The 24326-nt window shown below is 43.2% G+C and overlaps 1 protein-coding gene and 1 long non-coding RNA gene across 2 annotated transcripts in view; one reads left to right on the forward strand and one right to left on the reverse strand.

The window, feature by feature from the left end:
• Window positions 1-6451: 6451 nt before the first annotated feature.
• Window positions 6452-24326, reverse strand: part of Scgn (secretagogin, EF-hand calcium binding protein) — a 37047-nt gene continuing 19172 nt past the window's right edge. The window contains exons 7-11 of the mRNA XM_032885128.1: window positions 18595-18650; window positions 15377-15422; window positions 14667-14726; window positions 12758-12826; window positions 6452-6985 (exon numbers count right to left, since the gene is read on the reverse strand). Coding sequence (XP_032741019.1) covers window positions 6857-6985; window positions 12758-12826; window positions 14667-14726; window positions 15377-15422; window positions 18595-18650 — 360 coding nt within the window. The 3' untranslated portion in view covers window positions 6452-6856. The remainder of the gene's footprint in view (window positions 6986-12757; window positions 12827-14666; window positions 14727-15376; window positions 15423-18594; window positions 18651-24326) is intronic.
• LOC116883861 lies at window positions 12960-17905 on the forward strand. Its single transcript, XR_004385799.1, has 2 exons — window positions 12960-13119; window positions 17683-17905. It is a non-coding gene; the product is annotated as an uncharacterized LOC116883861 (long non-coding RNA).

Here is a 24326-nt window from a genome sequence, read left to right on the forward strand (position 1 = left end):
GCATCACTGGATGGCTAGGCAGACATCTCACTCCAGCCAAGGAGCAATTTTCACAGTACTTTGTGTTTTCGTGGGATCGCTTTCCTTGTCTGAGGCAAAAATAACCTTTTTCTGGGACTATCGTGTCTAAAACTGCATCCATGGTGAGGAACCATTTCACCAAAGGGAAGCTCCAGGGCTGGGCAGAAGGCTGCACACATATACCGTATGCGTGCATGCGTGCATGTGCGTGTGTATATGTGTATGTGTGTGTGCATGTGTCTGTTTCTCCCTCCTCCACCTCTGCAACCCCTCCCTCTCTCCCTCTGTCCCACCCTCCCCTTCACCTTCCCTCACTTGAAATGGAATCCAAAGCAAACTCAGGCAGTCTTTCTGCACGAAGGCCCGGACAGGTGATTTAACTTCATGCTGTACCCCACCCCACCCCTTTGCCTTCAGCATGAAGCTGCTTTTGTGTCACAAAAACCTCTAAGGTCGAGCTGAGTCATATCCCTTAATTGTTTCCAGAAGGAAGCCTTTCAGAAGATTAGTCATCCAGTCCTGAGAAACTCACCCTGGATTTTCACTGAGCCTCAGCTTCGTGGAATTAGCACCATATTCCTCGCTGAATCTCTGAATTCAGAGCGAGAGGCGGCTGCTGAGCGTTCAGGCCTTTGAGAAAACTGGCCAGAAGTCCAGTTGTAGTTGCCTAAAAGAGAGGGCTGTGGTGGGCGCCATCTTCTCCCACCCACCTGACACCATTCCTGCCATGTTCCCAGGCACCAGTGGTTACAGACGCTCAGTGGGATCCTAAACGTCCCCACACGTCCCAGGATCCATGAGGAAAACAATGTCCTATGTGTAGAGCCGTGGGTGGGATCCCCAGCACTGCCAGAAAGAAGGAAATGAATAGGCTGTGTTGACTGCATTCGGGACAATGCCTGCGCTTCCCACAGAGACTCCTGTTACTCTCATTCTGTATACTTAGGGTCATTCACTATTACAGAGCTCTCCGAATGACGTTTTCTCCTAAGTTTTAACAAGAAATGACCTTGTACAGAGTATACAAGTTCCCTGAAGCAAAAAAAAACTAGCCAACCAAACAAACAATAACAACAAAACAGGTTTTATTTCCTTTTTTAAAGTTTGGATTTGTCATGAGTCAGTGCTTTTGTACATTCATATCAAATGCCACAGACTTAATTTCGCACTCTTTTCCCCAGTGTGTGTGTGTGTGTGTGTGTGTGTGTGTGTGTGTGTGTGTGTGTGTGTGTGTGTAAACCTGAACGTAATGGGGAAAAAGAATGAAGATACCCTGGACTGGGTATCAGAGTTCTCACAGGCTGGCAACACACTGCAAACTCCATCAGAGGACCAGAGTTTAACTAGAAATGTCATCATCAGCCACATGGATGAAAAGGGAGAACATTGCTGTAGGGATATAAACTAGACCCCATCTTTAACCTTCCAAGGGTTCTGTAAGTAGCTGGTCCTAACCTATCTCCAAGTAAGGAAACCAAGAGGGACTTTCCCAAGGACTCTGGGATGGGTTGTGACCCCACAAAACTCCTATGTTAAGGACAAGTGAACTAGCTTAATGGGTAAAAGTGATTGCTGCCAAAACTGACAACGTGAGTTTAAACTGTGGGACCCACTAATTTGTTCTCTTACCTCTACATGCCTCCCATACAAAATTAATTAATTGGTTCTTAAAATTCACATATTTTAAGTCCTGCTCTCTTGTACCTCAGAATATGATTTGGAAAGGGGACCATCACAAATGTGATCCACAAGATGAAGGCATACTGACTAACAGGTCAGCATACACCCAGGAGGCCGGCCATGCAAAGATAAAAGCAGATTCGACGATTTTTCTACAGCAAAGAACACCAAAGATTACCAGAGAACCACAGACAGCCAGGAGCTGCACCTGGAACAAATGCCTTCACAGCCCTGACGATGTTCCCTCCTGGACCCCAGCCCTCACAGCCATAAATCTATACATTTTGGTGTTTAAGCCAACTTGTTCATGGCACTTCAATATGGCAGAATGGTGAAATAAATGTAGCTCTCCAGAGGGTTCCTCGAAAAGCCAAGATCCAGATCTTGTGACTTTTGGTACAGTGTGATCTCTTGATAGACCAGCTGCCTTTCAATCACTTGTGTCTTGATAGTCCAGGCTGGCCTCCTGGAAGAGATGACCTCCATGTTTTGCTTAAAGGTCACCAACATGTGTTGTGGGAAGGAGAATGCAGAGTAGGGTATACACAGAGGTTACCAGGAAGCCTGGATGGGCCAGCAGACCCATTCAAGAAAATCCTGGGCTAAAACTGTTTCCTAATTTAGCTTGCAAACATTCTTATATGGGCAATGTAAGAGATAGAATGTGCAAGAGATAAAAGTCTATGTCCAATAGAGAATCATTCAAGATTACTCTGAAGATTACTTTAGACACGGCCATAATCAAAGGCAGGCTTCTTTGAAAACGGATGGGAGGGGGAGGGGAAGACATTCAGCTAATTTTAACAAGTGGACCAGACCTGTAGTGAGCCTCTCTGTCCCAAGGCTACCCACCACAGGAATTACCCAAATCTCTGTATTAGGTGTGATCAGTCTGTGTACCCAGAAAGTATGAGACAAAAACTCAGGTTAAAAAAAAAATTAAAAAGCAGGTACTCAGAAATTGGTCAAGGGACAAGCAAAAGTGCAATTTAGGTTCAGTTGACCTCGGGGATCACCAAGTATGAGTGAGTCTGGCTCTTTTGACCCCTTTAAGAGATCTGAAGAATGACATTTGGAAGCCCTCCCTCCCGATGCTTATGAGGCAGAGACAAAAACATGAATCAGCTGTCTACAAAGTGCGGTTCATTATTTGCTGCGGCCTTTAGGGTTTTTCTGTGGAGACTCTACATCTGTTAAAGGTCACCGCCAGCCCTCCAGCCTGTGAAACAGGCCTGCCAGCCCCCTGATGACAGCATGCAGAATCTAATTGCAGGCTGCCCTCTTTGATGACTGAATAAATTCTGCCTTTCCCATCTCTAGAGTAATTTGGAGCTACACAAGCGCTGTGAGCCTGATGCAGCAGCTGAGAAGGGCTCTCAGATGATCACTTTGCAAAGCAACATCATTGTAGCGCTAACATTTGCTCCAGGATTACTATAATTGTGCCTGAAGTGAACAGTGCTGACTCAGAGTGACACAGATTTGTAAATGGCACCGCATACACAAAGCAAGGGTTTACACGCAACTAATTCCCTACCACCCTGTGTACAACATTCTATAACCCAATTGTTCTACTGTCTGCACTCTACAAAACTGAAAAGAAGAAATGATTCTTCCATGTCTTGGTTAAAGTGGGAGTTACATTTTGATAGATGGTGACAATGAGATGATGATGATGGTGGTGGTGGTGGTGGTGGTGGTGGTGATGGTGGTGGTACCATTGCTGCTGTAGATGGTAATGATGCTAATGCTGATGTTACAGATGCTTGTGGCAGTGATGCTGTTGATGCTACTGGTGATGATAGTGATGATGTTAACAATGATGGTGATGGTACTGCTGCTGGTGGTGGTATGCAGATGCTGATGATATTGGAAATATTGATGACAATGATGATGGTGCTGCTACTGATGGTGATGATGGTGATGATGCTAATGATGGTGGAGGTGAAACTGCTGCTGAAGATACTGCTGCCGTTGCTAATGGCGCTGCTGCTGATGGTGGGGGTGCTGATTATGATGATGATGCCGATGGTGGTGGCGATGAGGATGTTTGAGTCTTCTGGCTCTCTGCTTTTTCTTTGTCACACTTGAAACACAATGAGAATTGGGAACACCCAAGATTCCTCTCTAAAACTGTGCTGTTTCTATAGTTTTCTTTTATGAAGCTAGCTACAATTCCAGTGCTCTGGGGGTCCAAGGAGCTTACTCTGTTATTCCAAACCAGGTCTATCTCTTTTGTTCTACTTGCAAAGGAAGGAGCTTGGCTTGCCCTCCTGCTTCTCCAAGGTCCACTGATTTCTCCTCTCCTAAATCTCTTCTTCCTTCTGTGTCTTCTCTGCAGACTAAGTTCTGAAGCTTTTGAAACAGAAATTTTTGGAAGACTTATGTAGACCAAGGCAATGGGACAATGGAGTCTGCAAAATTAGTAATTTGGTGATTAATAAGGCAATGGGACAATGGAGTCTGCAAAATTAGTAATTTGGTGATTAATAAGTACGTAGAGGTGGTTAACGAGGATGAAGAGATGGCTCAGTGGTTGAAGCACAGATTGCTCTACCAAAGGAGCTGCATTATCAACATCAGGTGCTTCATGACAGCCTTAACACCTTCAACATCCTAGGAATCTGATGCCCTCTTCTGACCGCTGTGGGCACTGCATTCATGTGCACAGACTGACTTTTCCTTTCTCGCCCTCTCTCTCTCCCCCTCTCCCTCTCTCTGTCTCTTTCTGTTTCTTTCTGTGTGTGTCTTTCTATCTCTCTGTCTCTTCTCCGTCTCTCTCTGTCTCCGTCTCTGTTTTTCTTCCTCTCTGTTTCTCTCTCTCTCTCTCTCTCTCTCTCTCTATATATATATATATATATATATATATATATATATATATCTTTGTGTGTGTGTGTCTCCATTTTTCTCTCTTTCACACACACATTTGAAAATGCATAGTTGCCTTTTAAAATTAAAATTTTACAATAAACACTTATCATAAAGGCAAACCTCCCTACCAGAGCCTGAAACAAATACCAGAAACACTGACCCTGTCTTTATTTAACTGAATGACATACTTTTCATGCTGTGTTTTGTACATTGTAACTTATTTAAATATGACATTAAGGTTTTCTTGTTTGCTTAGTTGTTTTTCTGTTTTCTTTTTGTGGTACAAAACCCAGACCTTACATGTGATAGGCAAATGCTCTACCAGTGAGCTACATCTTCAGCATTAAGTTTCTCTGACAGATCTTAAACTAGTTACATAGTCCAGGCCGGCCTTGAACTCGCAATCTTCCTACCAGTGTCCTAAGTATCTGGGATTATGTCCTTGATTCAAAAATCCTTTATTATAAAAGTTGTTCCAAGAAGGCTTGTGATTCTCAGCCTTCGCACCTGGAGTATCTCAACTTGTTCCATAACTGGCCATGTTCTAGCTGACAGTTACTAGTATGGTCCAAAACTGCCATAGTTACCTTCTCAATGAAAACAAAGAATGTTTAAGCCATTGTGTCAAAGCCACTTAAGCCTTGGGTCAAAACCCAGAGGTGAGCTGGGACACTTCCTAGCTAAGAGACTTTAGTCATCTGTTTACTGTCTTTGATGATAAATATTATAGTTGGCAAAACAGAAATAATAATAGCATCTTCAGCACAACCCCTCCTTTGTTGAGAATGCAGTTCTTCAGTAAGATGGAGAGACTTTTTCTGTATTCTTTATACAAGGGCATGACCAAGATGTCCCTAGATTCCTTGCATTAAATGCAAGTGTCATGGGCCATCTGGAAAACCTTACTACCCTTTCAAATTTGTGGATAAGAACCAATCTAAAAGAGAAGTGAATTAATTACAAGCAGAGTAAATTCTGAGATACTGAGGATGAGGATGGTGATGACAACTATTTGGATGTCAACAGTGTGATTATGACTGTAGTGATAATATTCAAGTCTTCTTGTCCTTTGATTTTTCTTTGCCATGCGTGGGCATGTGCATATACTCTCATCCCATAATCCTCATGCCAAATTCGAGCCTCAAGGAGAAAACTGCAAAGACTCGCTATTCTTTTAAATTTGGGAATAAGAAATATGGGTAAAAGATAAATGGGTTAGCCACAAGAATGAATTCTGAGGTGACCATAAGCATACAAAGTCAAAACTGATAGCCAAGAGAAATGTTTGATGTCCAAGAGGAACTACTTGCTGGGTGACTATAGGGGAGAACACCCAAGGTATTTATAAGCAGAGATAGATGGAGCAAGGAAGCAAGATGCTGATGGAAGATCAAAGTCGCTCTTTCCACTGCCACTTTCTCACCTACTGCTCATGTGGTACATTACATATATGAAATACTCAAGTCAGCTTGGCAATTAATACAATCTTCCCAGTAACCATGGTGATTTAATATTTCCGTGTATGTGTGCTTGTGTGTACATGTGCCTGTGGAGGCCAGAGGTCAACACTAGATGTCTTCCTCTATCCCTTCCACTGTGGCTTTTTGTTGTTGTTGTTGAGACAGGGTCTCTCACTGTACCTGGAGCTCATCCACTAAGCTAGGATGACTGGCCAGCAACTGCTAGAGACACTGCCTCAAAAAAGAAACAAACAAAACAATGAAACATGATCCACAATGCTCTACTCTTCCCATCAACTTGGGGCTATTGCTAGCTCCCTGCAGCCAGTAGTTGCTTCAGAATGATGTCCCTCACTCTCTGCTAAGCCTTCCCTGAAAACCATCAGAACATGACAAAGCTTACACAAAGTCAAGCATATCTTTATTGTTGACCATAGATTTATTTCTACAAGAAGACATATTTGTAGAAGTGACAGCATGATACAGGTGACATTCTAACTGAGCAGAAAGGTCAAAGACAAACGGGAGATGGTAGAATGGATCACTGGGTAATAGGGAAAGTTGAACAGAGCAGGACCAGCAGGTAAACTGAGGCCCTGGAGGAGATAAGCCAAGGTCAAGGAACGAACATGGAAGAAGCTGGTTGAGGGCTTCCTGTGGGATAAAATCATGGCTGCCTCTGGAAGCAGCACCCTAGGGCCCCTCCCCCTATCAAGAGAACCAAACTGTCAGGGAGAAGGTCCATTAACTGGGTCCCCAAAGCACAAGCACACTTCTCACAGCAAGAGCACAGACACATAAGCAGAGAGCAGAGTAGTTGGGGATCAGGGGTTTATTTTTAGCCCAAGACACAGCGCCAGCTCAGACTTCTGGATCTTCCCATCCTTGTTCACATCGCAATGGCGAAGCAGAATCTCCCGGAACTTATCAAGATCCACACCGCTGATGCTAGGCTGAGGACAAGAGGACATGGTCATTCGGAAGTCCAGTGGCAGTCCCAGATTGCAGTGCCCTCCCCGAGGATAGGCCAAGAGGAGTCAGAGACGAGAGCCAGGGACAGCTACTGCCTCCTTACCCAACCCAGGTCCTTAATGTTTGCTGGCAATGTCTTGATTTCTCAGCTTGCCCCTTCAGGCAAAGTAAACAAATAAATTATTTTAAAGTAAAAAAAAAAAAAAAAGATTTCCACATTGCTTCCCACTGTTGTTGAAGAAAGCCTGCCTTATTAACAATTGAACTGAGTACATTATACTGATGGGGGAAAACATTTTATCATTGTCCCTGGCTCTTCATGACCCATCTTCAGGACATTTAGCACCTTTGTTTAAACGAGGCTTAGACAAAATAAAAATCTAGTTTCCATGTTATAGATCCAAGTAGTTGTGGTGATTTGGGTATGCCTAGCCCAGGGAGTGGCACTATTTGAAGGTATGGCCTTGTTGGAGTAGGTGTGTTACTGTGGGTGTGGGCTTTAATACCCTCATCCTAGCTCTTTGAAAGGTAATATTCTCATAGCAGTCTTCAGACAAAGATGTAGAACTCTCAGCTCCTCCTGCACCATGCCTATCTGGATGCTGCCATGCTCCCACCTTGATAATTAACTGAACCTGTGAACCTGTAAGCCAGCCCCAATTAAATGTGTGCTTATAAGAGTTGCCCTGGTCATGGTGTCTGTTCACAGCAGTAAAACCCTAACTAAGGCAGAAGTAACTGAGGATTTGTTCCAGGCCTGCTTCCAGACTGAGGAGGGACAGTGGTACCTGCACTCCAGAGAAGCATTTCAAGTTCCCAGGCTGCACATGGGCTGCCACAGTGCCAGAATGACTGCCTCAAACACTTTACCTCATAGTGACAGCCTTTGCCCAGGCTTGAAAAGAGGCTCAGGAGAACTCAGCCTTCTTCCAGCAGAGAGCGCTGAAGTCTTTTTACCAGGTCTCCTGATTGATGGCCTGGGTCTGCCACCTCATACTGACACACTGCTCTAGAGAAAGCTGGGGAAGAGGATGAATCTAAACTGCAAAGTGGATGTCCAAAGAAAATCAGTGAATCTGATTTCATTCTTCTTAGTTGCTTGAGTTGTTTTAAGAGGGGGGAAAAAGGCAGCTTTACTTGAGAGACTTCTGAGCCCCTGGGAAGCACTCCTGACCCCCATCCCCACCCCAGCCCTGTCCATGCTTTCTTTACTTTCAAAGAAACCTCTAAAAATAAATAAAACAAAACAAAACAAAAAAACAAACAAACAACAAAACAAAACACTTCAATAGGGGATAAAACCTTCCATTCCCAAACGAGAGAGTCACAACCAGTAGGGCTAATCTACACTCCATTCCAGGAGAATGCCTGACTGACACAGCATGTGTTCCTGACTGTGGCTCTGGCCTCAAACAGGAGGAGAGAAAAGAGTAGCAAATGGAAGAGCAGAGCAGGGTCAGGAGTGGGAGGGTCCGGACCTCTCATACCTCTGCTAATCATCAGATTACAGGAGTGAAGTGAAATGCATTACTACCAGGTTCCTTTCATTGTGCTCAAAAATTAGTTTCCCGGGGCTTAGCAGTAGGTGGGCGTGTGTTGCAGCTCAAAGAAATGTGTCTTAGATGTTCAGCCAGTTGCACAAGAAGCACCATAAAGACTTGTCTGCCGGGGCTGGGGATTTAGCTCAGCGGTAGAGCGCTTACCTAGGAAGCGCAAGGCCCTGGGTTCGGTCCCCAGCTCCGAAAAAAAAAAGAAAAAAAAAAAAAAAAAAAGACTTGTCTGCCTTGCTGACTCAAGAGGTGAGAGATAGGGTTTTAAATTAGCTCAAAACTCAGCAACAGGATCTAACTCAGGAAGACAGATGGTTAAAAATGCAGGAGGACTGGTACAGACTCACTGACCCTCCGGATGTCACTGGACGTGGGTAAATGAGTAACTGGTTCTGTTCTGCCCCTGTGATGTTTGTTCAAGCCCCCATTGTGCCCTACAGATAATGTTCCAGCCATTGTGTCCTGCAGATAGTATTCCAGGAAACTGGGGCCGAAGCCTAACCAGAGGTGTATCAGACGCAGATGCTTCGTCAACTCGGACAAACATTTACCCTAAAGGACAGGAATCAAGATCTGTTCTCAGGAGAATGAGGGCTTGACCTTTCCCCTGATTTAAACCCTAGAGTCTTAAGAACAATCCTGTGACTTTGAGAGTTTCCCCTTGTGACATTTTTGGTATTTCCTTTTGACATCCCCTCATCTCCTGGGGCTTGTGACTTCTTCCTTTAAATAGCCCTTCTCCCAACCACTCAGGGTCGATGCCTCTGTCTCCTGCATGGGATACGTGTCGGCCCGGAGATCTCCGTAATAAACCTCGCCTCTGCGCATTGCATCAAGATGGTCTCTCGTGTGTCTGGGGTCCGAGACTTCCCGAGAATTGAGTAAGGGTCTCCCTTTGGGGATCTTTCAGAGGCAGCCAGAAGCATATGAGCAGCTTTCATTTTAAATGAAGACCTTTTCTCTCCTCCACCTCAAATGACCACCTGAGACCAGCCCCAGTACAGCAGATTGAAAACTAATGATCTGCCTCTCAGGCACCTTGGGAGTTGGAGTATTTTGAAACTGATCCTCTGACTCCAGGCATACCCATAGCTGGTGCTTGGTCCTGTGTGTGGATTTATGTGAGATTACTGCATCCCTCAATGTCACCATTAGGCTTTTATCCCACCCCACCCCTTTTACATTCCAGCTTCCTTAAAGAATGAAAGCTGGAATGTAAAAGGGTGTTTAGCCCATCAGTCAGCATGCCCCAGGCTCTGTGCTAGGTATCCTGGCTCACAGACCCTGGACATGTTCTAAACATCATAGCCCTGAGCTATATATGGTACTCAAGGTCAGCCCAGCCAACTTAGTGAGATTCTGTTTCAAACTGTAAATAAGAACAGGCTTGGACTTCAGCTCAGTCACAAAGTGCTTGCTGAGAACATGTGAGGTCCAGCCTTCAATCCCGATCATGACAAGCAAAATAAAAGACAAGCAGAAGAAGAAGCTGAAGTCTGTAGATGCTGATACCCGTGATCACCTTGCCAGCCAGTGGTGAGCCTGGGCCTGGAATACTAGGCAGACAGCCTAGGACAAGAATTCTTAGGCTCTAGTCTCCTTGGCTTCTTAAATTTTACTTTATTTTATTTTTGATAATTTTAATGACTTTTAAAGATTTAATTATTTTTACTTGTGTGTGTGCATGTATGTTTGTGTATATGTGTGGTATTGTGTATGTGTACATATGCACAATGTCCAAGGAGGACAGAGAGGTTATCAGATCCCCTGGAGCTGGAGTTATCACCCTAAGTGATAGGGTGGTTGTGAGCCACCGAGTGTGGTTATTGGATACCACATGCTGGTCCTCTCCAAGAGCCAAGGGTGATCTTAATTGCTGTACTGTGACTCCAGCTCTTCAACGTTTTTATATGTAGAAATAATTTAAAAATCAGAAAAGGAGGCAAATGCTTTAAAATTATGGTGTGTCAGTTGCACTTGGACACAAACATCCTGTCTTTGAGGCTGTCATGCATGCCTTTGGATTTCAGTCAAGATTATCCTGTATGGCATGGTCATCCATTGAGTAAAGATTCCTTTGGAAAACTCCCTCCCATATTTTTATAATTTTCCAGCTCAGGAATGCACTCGAATGATGATGGCCAATTTGCTCTAAAACAGTAACAAAGACTGATACTTTGGGGGAGTCATTTTGTCTCCAGGGACTATGATAGCTGTCTACAGATACCACTTATCCTTGGAAGGCAGGTCTCACTGGACATCTCTTGTGGGTGACAGGTTAGGCAACAGAAGGCTTAAGAAACTTGTTCACAGTATCAAGTCATAAATAACTGATCTCAAATGGGACAACAATGCATACGTGTCATCAAGAAGGAAGGAAGAGGAGAACAGATAGTAGGTGATGTGGGAGGAGGATCAGACACTAAGTGTGTTACTTTGGGGGAGTCATTTTGTCTTCAGGGACTATGGTAGCTGTCTACAGCATCTCTAGGCTTTGAGGGCCTGTGTTCAAGCTTTACCCAATGTGGAAGAAAGCCTCCTCCTCACTGCCTATGGAAAACAGTACTCTCCTAGCAGCCTTGGGATGAAGATAGAGAATCTCAGATCCCCTAGCACCACGCTACCTGCACGCTGCCATGCTTCCCACCACTATAATAATGAACTAAACTTCTGAAACTGTAAGCCAGCCCCAACTAAATGTTGTCCTTTTTAAGAGTCGCCTTGGTCATGGTGTTTCTTCACAGCAATAAAGCCCTAACTAAGACACGAAGTGTCTGGAGAATGCTTTCCAAGTTCTACACAGGAGGGAGAGGATTTCAGAATAGATCTATTTTACTTCCACATGTGAGACTCATCCTTGTGTCAAGACCATGGGAGGAATAGCAGCATAAGCTCCATGCCTGATCAAGGAATCCACAGGCCTACAATCAGTTAGGACCCTGATTCTGTGACACAGAGGTTTATGGCAGCAAGCCATAGCATTGAGTCCATCAGAGCAAACTAACACTCAAGTTGGATCAATCCATCTGCCATGAAACTTTAATATACCAGAGATAATTCCTTTGTTTCCATTACTTAAGCTATAGAAGAGGTAGTAGACAAAACAGGATCGTCCTTTAACTATCATTTCAAAAGGAAACACCATACACATATCTGTCATTTATTCTGACAGGGAAATGCATGTATTTCAGCAGGAGCCAGAGGACAAGGGGGAGAACAGCTAAAGCCATGGAACAAAGGGGGGAACAGTTGAGGGATCACTGGGAGGAGGACAATAAGTTGGGAGCCCAGAAGATGTGCCAGTCAGTGATCCTGAGTGGATGTCAGATAGAATTGTGCCTGTGTCTGCTCAGTCACAGAATGTCAACTTTCTGGAGCTCTGTGCAAAAAAAATGATAACCACTGCAAGGTTTCCTCATCTTAATCATATATGCAAATTATTCTGAGACTTAACGTAATTAACAACTGTTACTCTAATTTGTTGCTGTCTGGGACAGCCAGGATGCAATCATTGTGCATCTAATAATGTACTTCAAAGTAATCCCTAAGTACAAAGGCGACTAAATCCACTGTCTACACTGCTCCCTAGAGAAAGAGAAGCTGGAATTGTCTGCCTAAGGAGATTATAAACCAGTACAGAGAGTAAAGTTCAAAAGAAGGAGATTGCCTTTTTAAAAACATTGTCGACCCTACAGAAAATGGCTGTGTGCTATATTAAAACCTAAATCATCTCAGCCCAAGCCTCAGCCATACCTAAGAGGAAGTGCCCATCCTAGGCTAGATGTTCAAAAAGCCCTTGATGCAAAACACGTTATATGAAATTAAATTTAGAACTGTAGTTATTGTAATAAGCAAGTCTGAGAGCAGCAAGTAAAGGGGAGAAAAGACATTGGGCAGCTGAAAAATAAAACAGTAAAATACACAGTAATATTGGGCTATTTGGGTAAAGCAAATGACTTTAAAATGATGGTTAAAAGACAGTTCTGTGTTGAGTATATGTTATTTTAACTCATGTATCCTAAAGAAAACAAAAGGAATTTGTTGAGTCTCATAGAATATCAATGGTTATTAAATGGAAATGCCTCTGGACCTTTCTCTCCAGTATTAATCTTCACCCTCACTCATTCTCAGAAATAATGCAATTTGTCACAGTCTCAACCCCAATGCATGATGGGACTAACCCTTCCAGACTCCTGAACTCACCTGGACCAGCTCCATCATGTCTTTGACAAATCCATCCACTTCTGGGCCTTCCAGGGCTCCAGTTTTACTCTGAAAGATAAAAAAATCCAACCACTTAAATATCATTATCGTAATTTGAAAAGCTAAATAATAAATTTGACAAATCAGCCAGTCAGTGTTCATTTGTAACTGCCAACCAATTTAGGAATGAAATGTTCTGTGTTTTAGCCTCATGAGATATGAGTGCCCTGCAGGAATGAAAAGAATCCTTCATCAATAGCTTCCTGCCCCCAAATAAGGAACCATTGCTCTGTTCTCCTCAGCAAATAATATTGACATGAAACTTACTGCCATCTGCTTCCCAAATAAAGGCTTCTGTTGGGGTAAGTGTTAACTGCATAGCAATGGCCCTTAAAGGGACAGGCTGAATATTTAAAATGCTTGCATTATGACAGAACAATCATTTAGTGATTGCTGAAAGTGTAAATTTTAAATCAATATATGAAACATTGGTTTTTTTTTTGTATATGTTTTCTTCCTACTCATTCTGTACTCTATTGTCAACACGAAAGTAAAATGAAGCCCAGACACTCCAATGTGTCCATTTTGTCCTAAAGTAACTGAGATAATAATGCTTTCTACTTCACAAAGTTTTCAACATATTTATTTTTATTTTCTGTGTGGGGGTGTTTTGTTTGTCTATATATCTATGCACCGTTGTGTGCCTTGTGCCTGTCGTGGCTGGAAGAGGGTACCAGATCCTCTAGAATAAGAGTTACAGACACTTGTGAGCTGCCATGTGGGTGCTGGGAATTGAACCATGGGTCTTCCCGAGGAGCAGCTGTTTCTGTTAACCACCAAACCATCTCTCTAGCCTCTCCCTATCTCTTAATTTTTTGAGACAATGTCTCACTGTAATCCACACTAGTCTTGAACTCAGTAAATCCTGCTGCCTCGACCTCCAAAGTTCTGGGTTTAGAGGCAAGAATCAGCAATCCTGTATGCTGTCTGTTCTCTTCATGTTTTCTTTGTCCTCAACTTTTAAGGTGTTGTTTTGAAACTTGGTTTCCTTGGCTGGATTCACTAGCAGTCCTGCTGCATGCTGAACTCTTCTGTAAATGCTCCTGGAGTTCACTTAGCTCACTTAGCTAACTTAGCGCCATCAGATCCATTCTTATTCTAATCACCCTAGCTTTACAGCTGGGGTCAGGGGAAGGTGGGGAGAATAAAAAAGCTGAGGTACCCACCCCAGCTCACAGAGCTGACCAGTCCAGAAGGAAAGCTGAGCAACAGACATAACCTAAATAGCCAGGTGCTGCCCCCACCCCCCCCACCCCCCCACCCCCACTTAGTGCTTGTGTTCAGAATGCAGCCTGGTTATTCTGGGACATTAATTTCATGGACAGGGTTCTTAGACCTTTTCCACCTTTTTGCTCATTTTTCCTCTTTCTCATATTATCTCACCTTTATCTCTAGAAATTCAACCCTGTACCATTTGCTGTTTTAGAATGACTATCCCCACCTGAAGAATGGCTGTCACTTACTCTATAAGAGAAGCCATGTTCCACCAGGCAGAAATGACTGTGCCTCAGTCCTTTAGTTGGATAGGGAGGATTTTTCTGTTTGTTTGTTTCTTTTTGCACACACAATAAATGGATGTCTTGTCTTACAAAAAAGACTCTTTCTCATATTTTTATGAGGTAAAATAGAATCATGAGTTCATCCCTGTTTAATGATAAATCAGTTTTGCCCATTCTCTACCCAGTCGTCTGTTCATATAGAGAAGATGGGCACCCTGGCCTACCTAACAACACATACAGGGGACTGCAATTCATTGTCTCAGTTTAGACCTTGTTGGTACAGCAGTGTCACACAGGAACAAACTGGGCTTTCTACCTAGAGACGGCTTCACAGCATGAGGCTCACTTACAACATCATAATGGGCAAAGATTTTCTCAAAGTCCCTCTTCCTTTCCTCAGTAGAAGAAGCCTAGGTGTGAAGAAAACATTATGTCAGTACAGCAGCACATAGCCACAGGTGTGTAACTCCGTAGGATGCTGGGTAATCTGTATCAACTTTGAATCAACAACCCTTAAAGTTTCTTAACTCCACCTTGAGCTTCTCCAGCCTCTAAAAGAGTTAAAAGACAAATGAATGCCTTTTGCTATAGTTTGAAGTGGAAATGTCCCCCACAGGGTCATGTGTTTGCAGTTACTTGTCAGCTGGTAGGGCTGTTTTGGGAGGTTATAGAACTGTTAGGAGATGGGGGTGGGGTGGGGGCATTGTTGAAGAAAGTGAATTACCAAGCAATAAGTTTTTAGATTACATAGCACAACCCTACTCCCTACTGGATCTCTGCTTCCTGTTCTCCTCAGAGGTAAGCAAGCTCCCATGTCCACAGTTACAAGCAGCTCCTGCCACCAGGAACCTCCCCCACCACGATGGTCACTATGGACTGTATCCCTATAACTGTGAGCCAATGTAATCTTTCCTCCTTCTACTTACTTTAACCAGGTATTTATCATAATGACAAGAAAAATAAATAATTTACCATCCTTTCGTTCCTTCTCTGCAGATTTTCCAGATATATAAAGAAGCACAGGTAGCAAAAACCAATCAAGAGAAATGTCACCACTTACATCCATTTTAAACTGAAGAAGGAAGTTTTCCTGAAGAGCCAGAATCCTAAATGGGAAAAAGAATAGAACCCACATGACCCTCTGTTAACTTTCCCATCAGTCAGCAAATGCAGAGCCTGGAGAGAGAGGAAAAGGTTGATGGTTTCCACATTATCCTGACGATTAGTACAGGCACATAATGCAAGGAGAGTGCTAGGCAAGCCTTCCTAGAGATTAGCCTTCACTCTACAAAACGTTAAAGACCCTTCCTGATGGGAAATTAGACTGTAGGCTTCTGAAAGTTCTCCCCACAAATGCAATAAGAAAATTGAACAGAATGGTCAGAGCAAAAGCCTTTGGCAGTCTGGGGAGTGCTCATTCTGTAAAAAAGGAGGAATCAGCATGGAGTGAGTGGTGGTGTGAGTCTATAGGTCTGGACAGTGAAGCAGGAGACTTTTGAGTTTGAAACAACCTGGTCTTCAAAGACACTGTCTCAAGGAACCCAAATAAAACAAAAACCCAAACAGAAAAGCCAGCTACATCATGGCAAGAACAAGAAATGTTGGAGCATTTTGTTTTCCCACCTGTACACTGAGCCCCTGAGGAGAGATTTGGCAGTCATTGCACCAAGGAAGTCTTTGCCTGAGACTATGGCTTAATGGTTATGAGCAAAGCCTCTATACCCAGTTCCCACTTCATCTACAAAAACACCTAACCATCTCTTTCCAGCCACGAATTGACCATTGAGCTACCCAAGAAGAGACTTGAGTGGATACACATGATGAAGAGAATAGACTCCATGGAACTAGTTAAGAAATGCCACCAAAGAAATGAACAACAAAAGTATCATCACCCACAAATATGTCCTGTATGGAAAAGCAAACAGAGTCCTCAGTCTGAAATGAGAGGACACCAGGCAGAAACTGAAGTCCACTGAAGAGTAGAAAGCAATAGTACAGGTGCATGCGAGAGCAAACAAAAGGCAGGGTGAGGGGCTGGAGAGACAGCTTAGTGGGTAAGAGCACAGGTTGCCTGGTAGAGGGTACAGTTTCAATTCCCAGTACATGACAGCTCACAACCTTCTGTAACTCCAGTTTCTGGGGATCTGATGCCCTCTTCCAGCTTCTGAAGGCAATAAGCATATGACTGATGCACAGACTACATACATGCAGCCATAAAAACATACAGACATAAGACATACAGACATATAGACATGCAGCCAGAGCCCTCATACAGACATACAGACATGCAGCCAAAGCCCTCATACAGACATAGACATGCTGCCAATACAGACATACAGACATGTAGCCAACTCCCCACATACGTGCTGCCAAAGCCCTCATATAGACATACATACATGCAGCCAGAGCCCTCATACAGACTACATACATGCTGCCAAAGCCCTCATACATACACATTTTGAAAAGAAGCACAATGAATGTAATTTTTTGTTGGTTATAATATTTTAGCCCCATCAAGAAATTATTCAGCATGTGTGCCCCAGGCAGCTTCACATGCTGCCAGTTTCTCAATAGACCAAAGCAGGGAAATCCCTTGAACACATAGCAATAGCCTATCAAAGAAAGAAAAGAAGGAAGGAAGGAAGGACAAAAGAAAGAGAAAGAGAAAAATAGGTGTTGATGGGTACACAGCATGTAATACTGTGCTTTCTTCAAACATGGGGGACTGGAACTGTAAACAAGTACAAATTTACTATAATATTGATAAACTGCTATTAATCCAACTTGTTAATGGTAAGCCCCCAGAGAAACACTAAGAAAATAACACAAAATATGTAAATAGTGAAATAAACAAGAGAATGAAAAGATCATTAAAACATATCTACTTAACATAGAAAGGAACAACAATAACACAGATCAAACTCAGAAAAAGAGCAAACATAAATCCTAACATCATCATAAATGCTGACATCATCAGTAACTGCAGTAAGTGTGTGGCTGTTGACAACTCCATTAGAAGCAAAAATTAGCGAAACTTAAAGGATAAAACAGGCTATTGCTATTTGCAAGAGGCATAATCATCAGTTCTGCCTCAAATGCTCAAGAAAAGCATGTGAGGTGGAGGGAGCAGAAACAAGGTTGGGGTTGAGGTCCGTTGCTGGGTCCATGGAGAGAAACACTTATTCTTCTTTGACTGGTCTCTCGGTGTCCCTTTTTCATCAAAGTGACCAAAAGTCAGATGGCGGTCCTGTGGAGAGTCCATTAGGAATACAACTGGTCCTAGGAGGCACGGAAATCCATCTAGTGTACCAGACTAAGTATTATGGCCAGGACTGACAAGAGTCTTCCTATTGTTTCTACTCACAGACAACCTTCAAGACCAGGGGCTGAGCCCAGCATACTCAAAGGCTGTGGATTCATCATCAAGAACAAGAAACGGATGGAGAACCACACAGAGATACACAATACCTAAATGTCCCCACCATGGTATGACACAGCCAAGAAATTTTTCCTAGAAGTTGTGTTATGCTTTTTTGATAGCCAGCCTCTGAAACAGTGAAATAATTAAATGTTTTCTCTTTATAAGTTAGCCTATCTCTGACATTTCATTACAGTAGTAGAAAGCTGCATGACAACACACAGAGCAAACCATCAGTGCCAAGTCACCTCACACTCATGGGCTATGTTGCTCCCGTTCTCGTCCTCCCCCTTCCCCTCAGCCTTCAGGTACAACTCAGGGTAGTCAACCCTCAAAGGCCAGCAGAGAGATAGCTCTACTAAAGTTTAGTCAGTTTTTACTGTTCCGAATTAACAATTTAACATTCCCAAAGTCAATGAATAGCTTCAAGTTTCTTTCTCTCTTCCTTCCTTCATTTCTTTCTTTCATTTATTATTATTTTATTATCATTGTCATCATTATTGCTTTTGTTTTGCTACATTTTGGATTTGGAAGGGTAGGACTGAGTGCCTGGCCTCTGAGGGCAAAATCCACCAATGACCCGTGCATGAATTCTTAGTATATATAATATAATATAATATAATATAATATAATATAATAACATATGCATGGTGTATTTAAGCAGGATGGAGCTTTGGGTATCTTCACAAAGGAATCTGTTACCCAGAGTGGTTCAAAAGGACGACAGTTGGTTTAGTAAGATGAACCTGGTTTCTTAGACTCCAGGGAAGAGTGGCTCTCAAATTTCAAGGATGTGTGTATCCTACCATCAGACCCAGGAACAGGAACTTCGGAGTTCGCCACTTTTCTGCACCACTCACCTTGCCAAGTCATTAAGATCCAAACGGCCATCTTTATTTCTGTCAAAGATCTTCATCTAAAAGGCAGAAAGGAACATGGATGTGACAAATGCTTGGAACAGAGTTCTTTTTTATTTTTTATTTCTTTGTTTTTCAAGACCAGGTTTTTCTGTGTCACCTTGGCTGTCCTGAAACTCACTCTGTAGATCAGACTGGCCTCAAACTCACAGAGATCCACCTGTCTTTGCTTTCCAAGAGCTGAGATTAACGGTGAGCACTACCACCACTTATGATCTTGAAAGCCCTTAAAACACCTCCGTCTAAACCATCTGAGTTGAGGGACCATCTACGTTAGGAGAAATGAGTGCTTGCTACCAAGGGCCTGGCAGCTCAGCTTCTGGCTGGGGTAGGTCACAGTGATCACTCCTGTGTGTTGTCAATACAGGTACATGTCTTGTTCCTGTTGTAGAAGATCCAAGGCTAGCTGGAGGCTCCACCCTCACAGCAGCTAATTCAGGGCAACATCCCTGGTCCCTGGGTGTCATGGCAGAAAGAAAGGTGGAAGCTCACTTACAGGTTAAAATTTCATCATTCCAAAGCCAGCTACTGACCACATCTATCTCCAAAGGAGTAGCATGGTCAGTCCCAACATGTGCTTGGAAGAAAAGGTGTAGTTTTGGTGGAAGACAGAAATAACACCTTCATTTCTAGTAGGTAAAAGAAGATTCTGCACAATGTGACAGCTTAAAATCCAGTGTTTCACGTTTAAATATCTTATATTCATCTCTGGCATCTCAGCAACCAAGCCTTGGGTGAGGGACTCTTATAGATGATGTCTCACTGAGCAGAGCAGAGGGCAAGAGACACCTAGCATTGTCCAAAGAACCTATATGCACTATTAGCCTATACATGACTTTAGATGAGATGGGAAAAGTCTGTGTTCTAACCTCAGAGCAGGAGACCACTCTACAGTTAGGTAATACAGAGAGGACACACTCCTTTTTATGTCTGAGCTGGAATGTGACTTCACACTCCAGAGCTCAAGAGTATCTGTGGACACATCAGGTGAGGAGACTGCACAGGCAAAAGAGGTATGAGCACATGTAAAAATACATTTGTTTTGTTTTACATTCTTTCTCCTTCTCCAAATTCAGTTTGGTCTTTTTTGGAATTTGAAATTAGTGTGAAAGCCTATTCTCTCCAAAGTTTGTCATCAAAAATTGCCCATTATAGAACTTACTAAAACAGAGATGAACCTGTTATATAGTATGTGCCTAGAATCCCAGCACTGAGGCTGAGGCAGGAGGATTGGTCCAAGTTCAAGGCCAACCTGGTATACATAGACCCAGTTTTATAAAGCAAAACCAGAGACATGGCAGACGGTACAATTGATTCTTGGGACTTCTCAAATGTTCTATCATATTCTTTAAATGTAACTACTATATCTAGTCAGATAATGACACAGGTTTTGAGGGTGACCTGTACCTCATCCTTTATGATGTCATCATTGCAGGGGGTTCTGTTGTAATAGAAAACAAGATTAAATTGAGACCTAAGCAAGTAGTAACCTCATCTAGAAAGACATGGGACTGACTCTTGCTGAGCAAATTCAAAAGGGAAACTTTCTAGACTGGGAGGTGCTTGAGGGAGAACTGGAGAGTCTGATCAGTTAGACCTCTGCCTTATGTGAACACTGGCTTCGAAGTTTACTTCAAGTCAGAGTTGGAGAGCTCAAGTGGCAAGGTGTCAGTCAATATAAGTACCAAGACCTGAATTTGCGCCTCCCCCCAGCACCCATCAAAGCGAGGCTGGGGGTTACATCTGTAACCCTGGTGCCCATCCAGGCATGGGAAGCAGCAGACATGGGAGATAACCTTAAGAGCTGGACTGCCAACTAGCCGGGCATGTATAGCTATGGACAACAAAGAGGCCTTGTCTCCCACAGGGTGGAAGGTGAGGGCCTGACACTGGAAGCTATCCTATTACCTCCATATGGGTACCATAGCATGGGAGGCATGCAGTTACATACCAGCAAGCCTGCACATGCACACACAAGCACATACACAAACATACCACATACACAAGAGATTTAAAACACACAGACACTCTCAGAGACTTGACTTCTAGGTGATTGTAAGTTGGCAGTGATGAACCATTTCACAATAACGGTCACCCTTAGGGAGGAGGCAGCTTTTGAACAAAGTTTGAGATGCAGTGAAAGTCATATGCATTTCTGGATTAAGGGTACTGTGCAGATAGAAGGCAAGCAAGCCATGGCACAATACTTAGCTGGTGAACCTACTGGAAAGTGGACTTGGCAGAAGTATGGAAAGACCTGAGTTATGTTACATAGCAATGTCCTCCGAGATTAAACCTTCCATCCTGGAAGGGAGCTCCTTAAAACTCAGGATGTTCTAAAAGAAGGTAAAACATTCCATTTTGCAGGAAGCTCCTTAAAACTCAGAAAGTAACAACTCAATAGTTTCAGAAAGTCCCTGAAATTGACTAGATTTTCTAGACCCATCAAGTTTATATAAGCAGTAGGAGTGCTGAGAAGCACTCTGAGACCAGCAGAGCCAGTTAGAGACTCTTAGAGCAGCCAAGCTGCCTGGAAGAAGCAGAGACCAATGAAGCTACAAGGGAAACAGTCTTAAAGAACTCGAGGAAGGTGACTTTTGTGAGTCACAGCCAATGTTGGAGTGGGCTTCTCAGTGATGTAACTGTCTTTGAGTCATCCCTCTGCCTTTACAGCAGCCCCTCACCTATATTCTGTTCACTTTAAAACTCATTAGTTCACTTTGGCCTGCTGTAGCTTTCATTTTTGGAATGAGTAGAGAGATGTGTTTTCTCTCCTCAGGAAAAGTCTATCACGTGATAGAAGTGTATAAAAGGAGATAAATTGAGACAAATGGCAGCTTGGTAAGTAAGCAGGTACTAACACTGTCGTTTTCTCTGAAAGACAGTAGTCTTTGAAGGGTTTAATCTCAGCTGTGATCTGGCTACAATGTAACAGGATCACAGGCTGCTGTGTTCAACAGAGAGCATAGAAGGTAAGAGCGGAGGTAATGAAACCTCTCCAGTTACCCATCCTTGTGGCTTAGAACCTGGTGGGAATGGCCAGATTCATGATGTAATTTTAATATAGCTGCTATGTTGTGAGTCACCCCTAAGAGAATACATGCTGGAAGCTTAGTCTCTAGGAGGCAATGATGAGGTAGGAAAATTTAACTTCATCTCCCGATAGCTAGTATTGAGTGGGGGAAAGTTTAAGAGGTGGGACCCAGGGGGAGGTGGTCAGCTCATTTAGAGGTGTAGGTCTTGTGTGACTTGATTCCAAGAAGAATCACTTGTTATGAGCTGACTAAGCACGGCCTTGAAATGTCTGTCAGCTTCTGGTTTCACTCTGCTATGGCTCACATACACTTCTGCCATCAGGATGCACCTACTGTGACTTCCTCACCAGAAGCCTCTCTAACTGACAGCTACATAAACCTCTTTTCTTTACATATTACTGTGCTTCTAATATTTAGTGACATGTGGCAGTCAATAGGATTGGCTAATTAGAGTGACAGAGAAGGCATCAAGACTGATTGCTTTGACACATCAATCAAAATGAAGGAAGCCACCCTTACAGCCGACTATGTGAGACAAAGTCAGATGTCAGCTTTGGACCAGCTATGTCTGAGATGTTGGGTATGAAAGGAGAGACGCATCCTCATTCGAGAAGCTCAAAAGAAAGATTGAATCAGAGACATAAACTAAGGCTTTCATTTAATACTGGCTGACATCATCAGCATGTAGAAAGTAGACATAGAAAGAGAAAATATCCCACAAATGAATCCAGACAGGCCTCGGACTGGACCGACTTCATACCAGTCATAAGACCAGCTTAGTCAAATAGAAGTTTCTCTGTCAAAGTGTCGGAACTTCATTTGTTGTTTTGTAATAGTAACTCTCAGAGTCATTAGCTTGCACTTAGCGAAATAAAGTACCACCTAATGATATCCTATCTCGTTACACAGTCTCTCCTCCTGCCTGGAGCTGGTAGCATCCTTTCCTCCCTTCCTCCTTCAGAACACTAATTAGGATCGGGACAGGATGTGGTGTGCATGTCTGAGCCTATCTTTTCTGACTGGCTGTTCACCCTCGGCTCATGTGTTAGCGATGCTTCACACAGCTGTCAAATGCAGCCATCCTCATTAGGGTCAATTTGAATTCATCTGGTAGGTTACAGCTCTTAAGTAAAACATTTCATGCTAAACCTCCAAAGAAAATCTTCAGTGCAGCTTTGCAATGATTGTGTTCATTGCTCAATAGGAAGTCATTAAAGCAGCAGAAATGTGATTCACTCACGGGACTCTCTCAGCCCTCAGTAGGTAGACAGCTTCCTAAACTCAGGACTAGGTAACCTTAGCAATGAAGAATGGGCAGAAAGTTTAGACTCAACTCCTCTTACTGGTTGATGCTTTGTGCTGGTGACAGTCACAGTGGGGGTGACAGAAATAACCAAAGAGCTTGTGGTCCTTTCTCCTGCCTCTCCAGATTTCTCCTGAAGAAGGTTCGAAGGCTGAGGCAGGGAGACTATATCTTTCTTCTCAACTTCTCCCCAAACATTTGTCAGGGACAGAACTCACATGTGTTTGTGAACTGATTTACCAGGTCAAATTTAACCACAGGGGAAACATTCCTCAGAGTGATATCCCTCAGGGGAAAGGGGATCTTCTGAGACATTTTGAGGTCTGTATAATCACTGAGGAAAGGGGGACTTTAACACCATGGCCCTGAAACACTTTTTGCCATTCCTAAGGTTCTTGCCATTCAACAGAATGATAAATATTGGAAGAGACCAGAATGCTCAGATGAGTGAGACCTCGAGGGCCCTTTAATGCTTGGGGGCTGGTACAAACAAGGATTATCTGAAGGCAAGCATGACTCCTGTGAAGAAACTAAGTAATTCATTTGTTGGAAGGTGGGCATAGGGGACAAAGTAAGTTAAGAATGATGTCACAGGACCTTCTGTTGTGGGTGGATTCCATATGTCCTATATAGTTCCTATATCAATACTATACCTCCCTTTCTCTTCCCCTTAACATCCCATATGCCTCCCATAGTATTATATCTCTGTCAATATTGCTCCCTGTCCATTGCAATTTGACTATGGGCATTACACGCACATAGTCCAAAGGGAAGACCACAGACTTAATTTAAGGAAACAAACAGTATGATATGAATCCTGGTCCACAAGGACATGTTCTTAGCCCTCTCTTTCTAGTCAGCCCTGCCCTAGGGAGTCATCATGATTCATAACCAGTGCTCAGGTTGCTTGAGAATTTTTCTGAAGTAAAGAACCGCAGAAAAAGCCATAAATAGTGAGTTTTGGCTCTGCCAGATTCCATGTCTACTGGCCCTGGAACATTAAGTTTAAGGGAAAGGAAAAGCATAGGACCATGCTTAATAAAGCATCTCCCATGTGAATTATGCAGGGTCATGAGGAGCACAAGCAAGGGATATAGGAGGATCCCCAAGAGAATCATTGCTTACTCTATCTTGGTTCAGTCATAGCTGGTTCTTAGGTGACAACTGAAAATTCAGTTCAGTTTATAGTAAGTAGCCTGAGGAGTGTCAGACTCCTGTAAGGGCAGGGACTTGGAGATAAGAAGTAGGCCATAAGGATATGATATGCAGGTTTAATTGTCAACTTGATGCAACCTCAAATTGACTGGGGAGAGTCACAGTGAAGAATTATCTATATT

The sequence above is a fragment of the Rattus rattus genome, chromosome 14, assembly GCF_011064425.1.
Source record: "Rattus rattus isolate New Zealand chromosome 14, Rrattus_CSIRO_v1, whole genome shotgun sequence".
Lineage (NCBI taxonomy): Eukaryota > Metazoa > Chordata > Mammalia > Rodentia > Muridae > Rattus > Rattus rattus.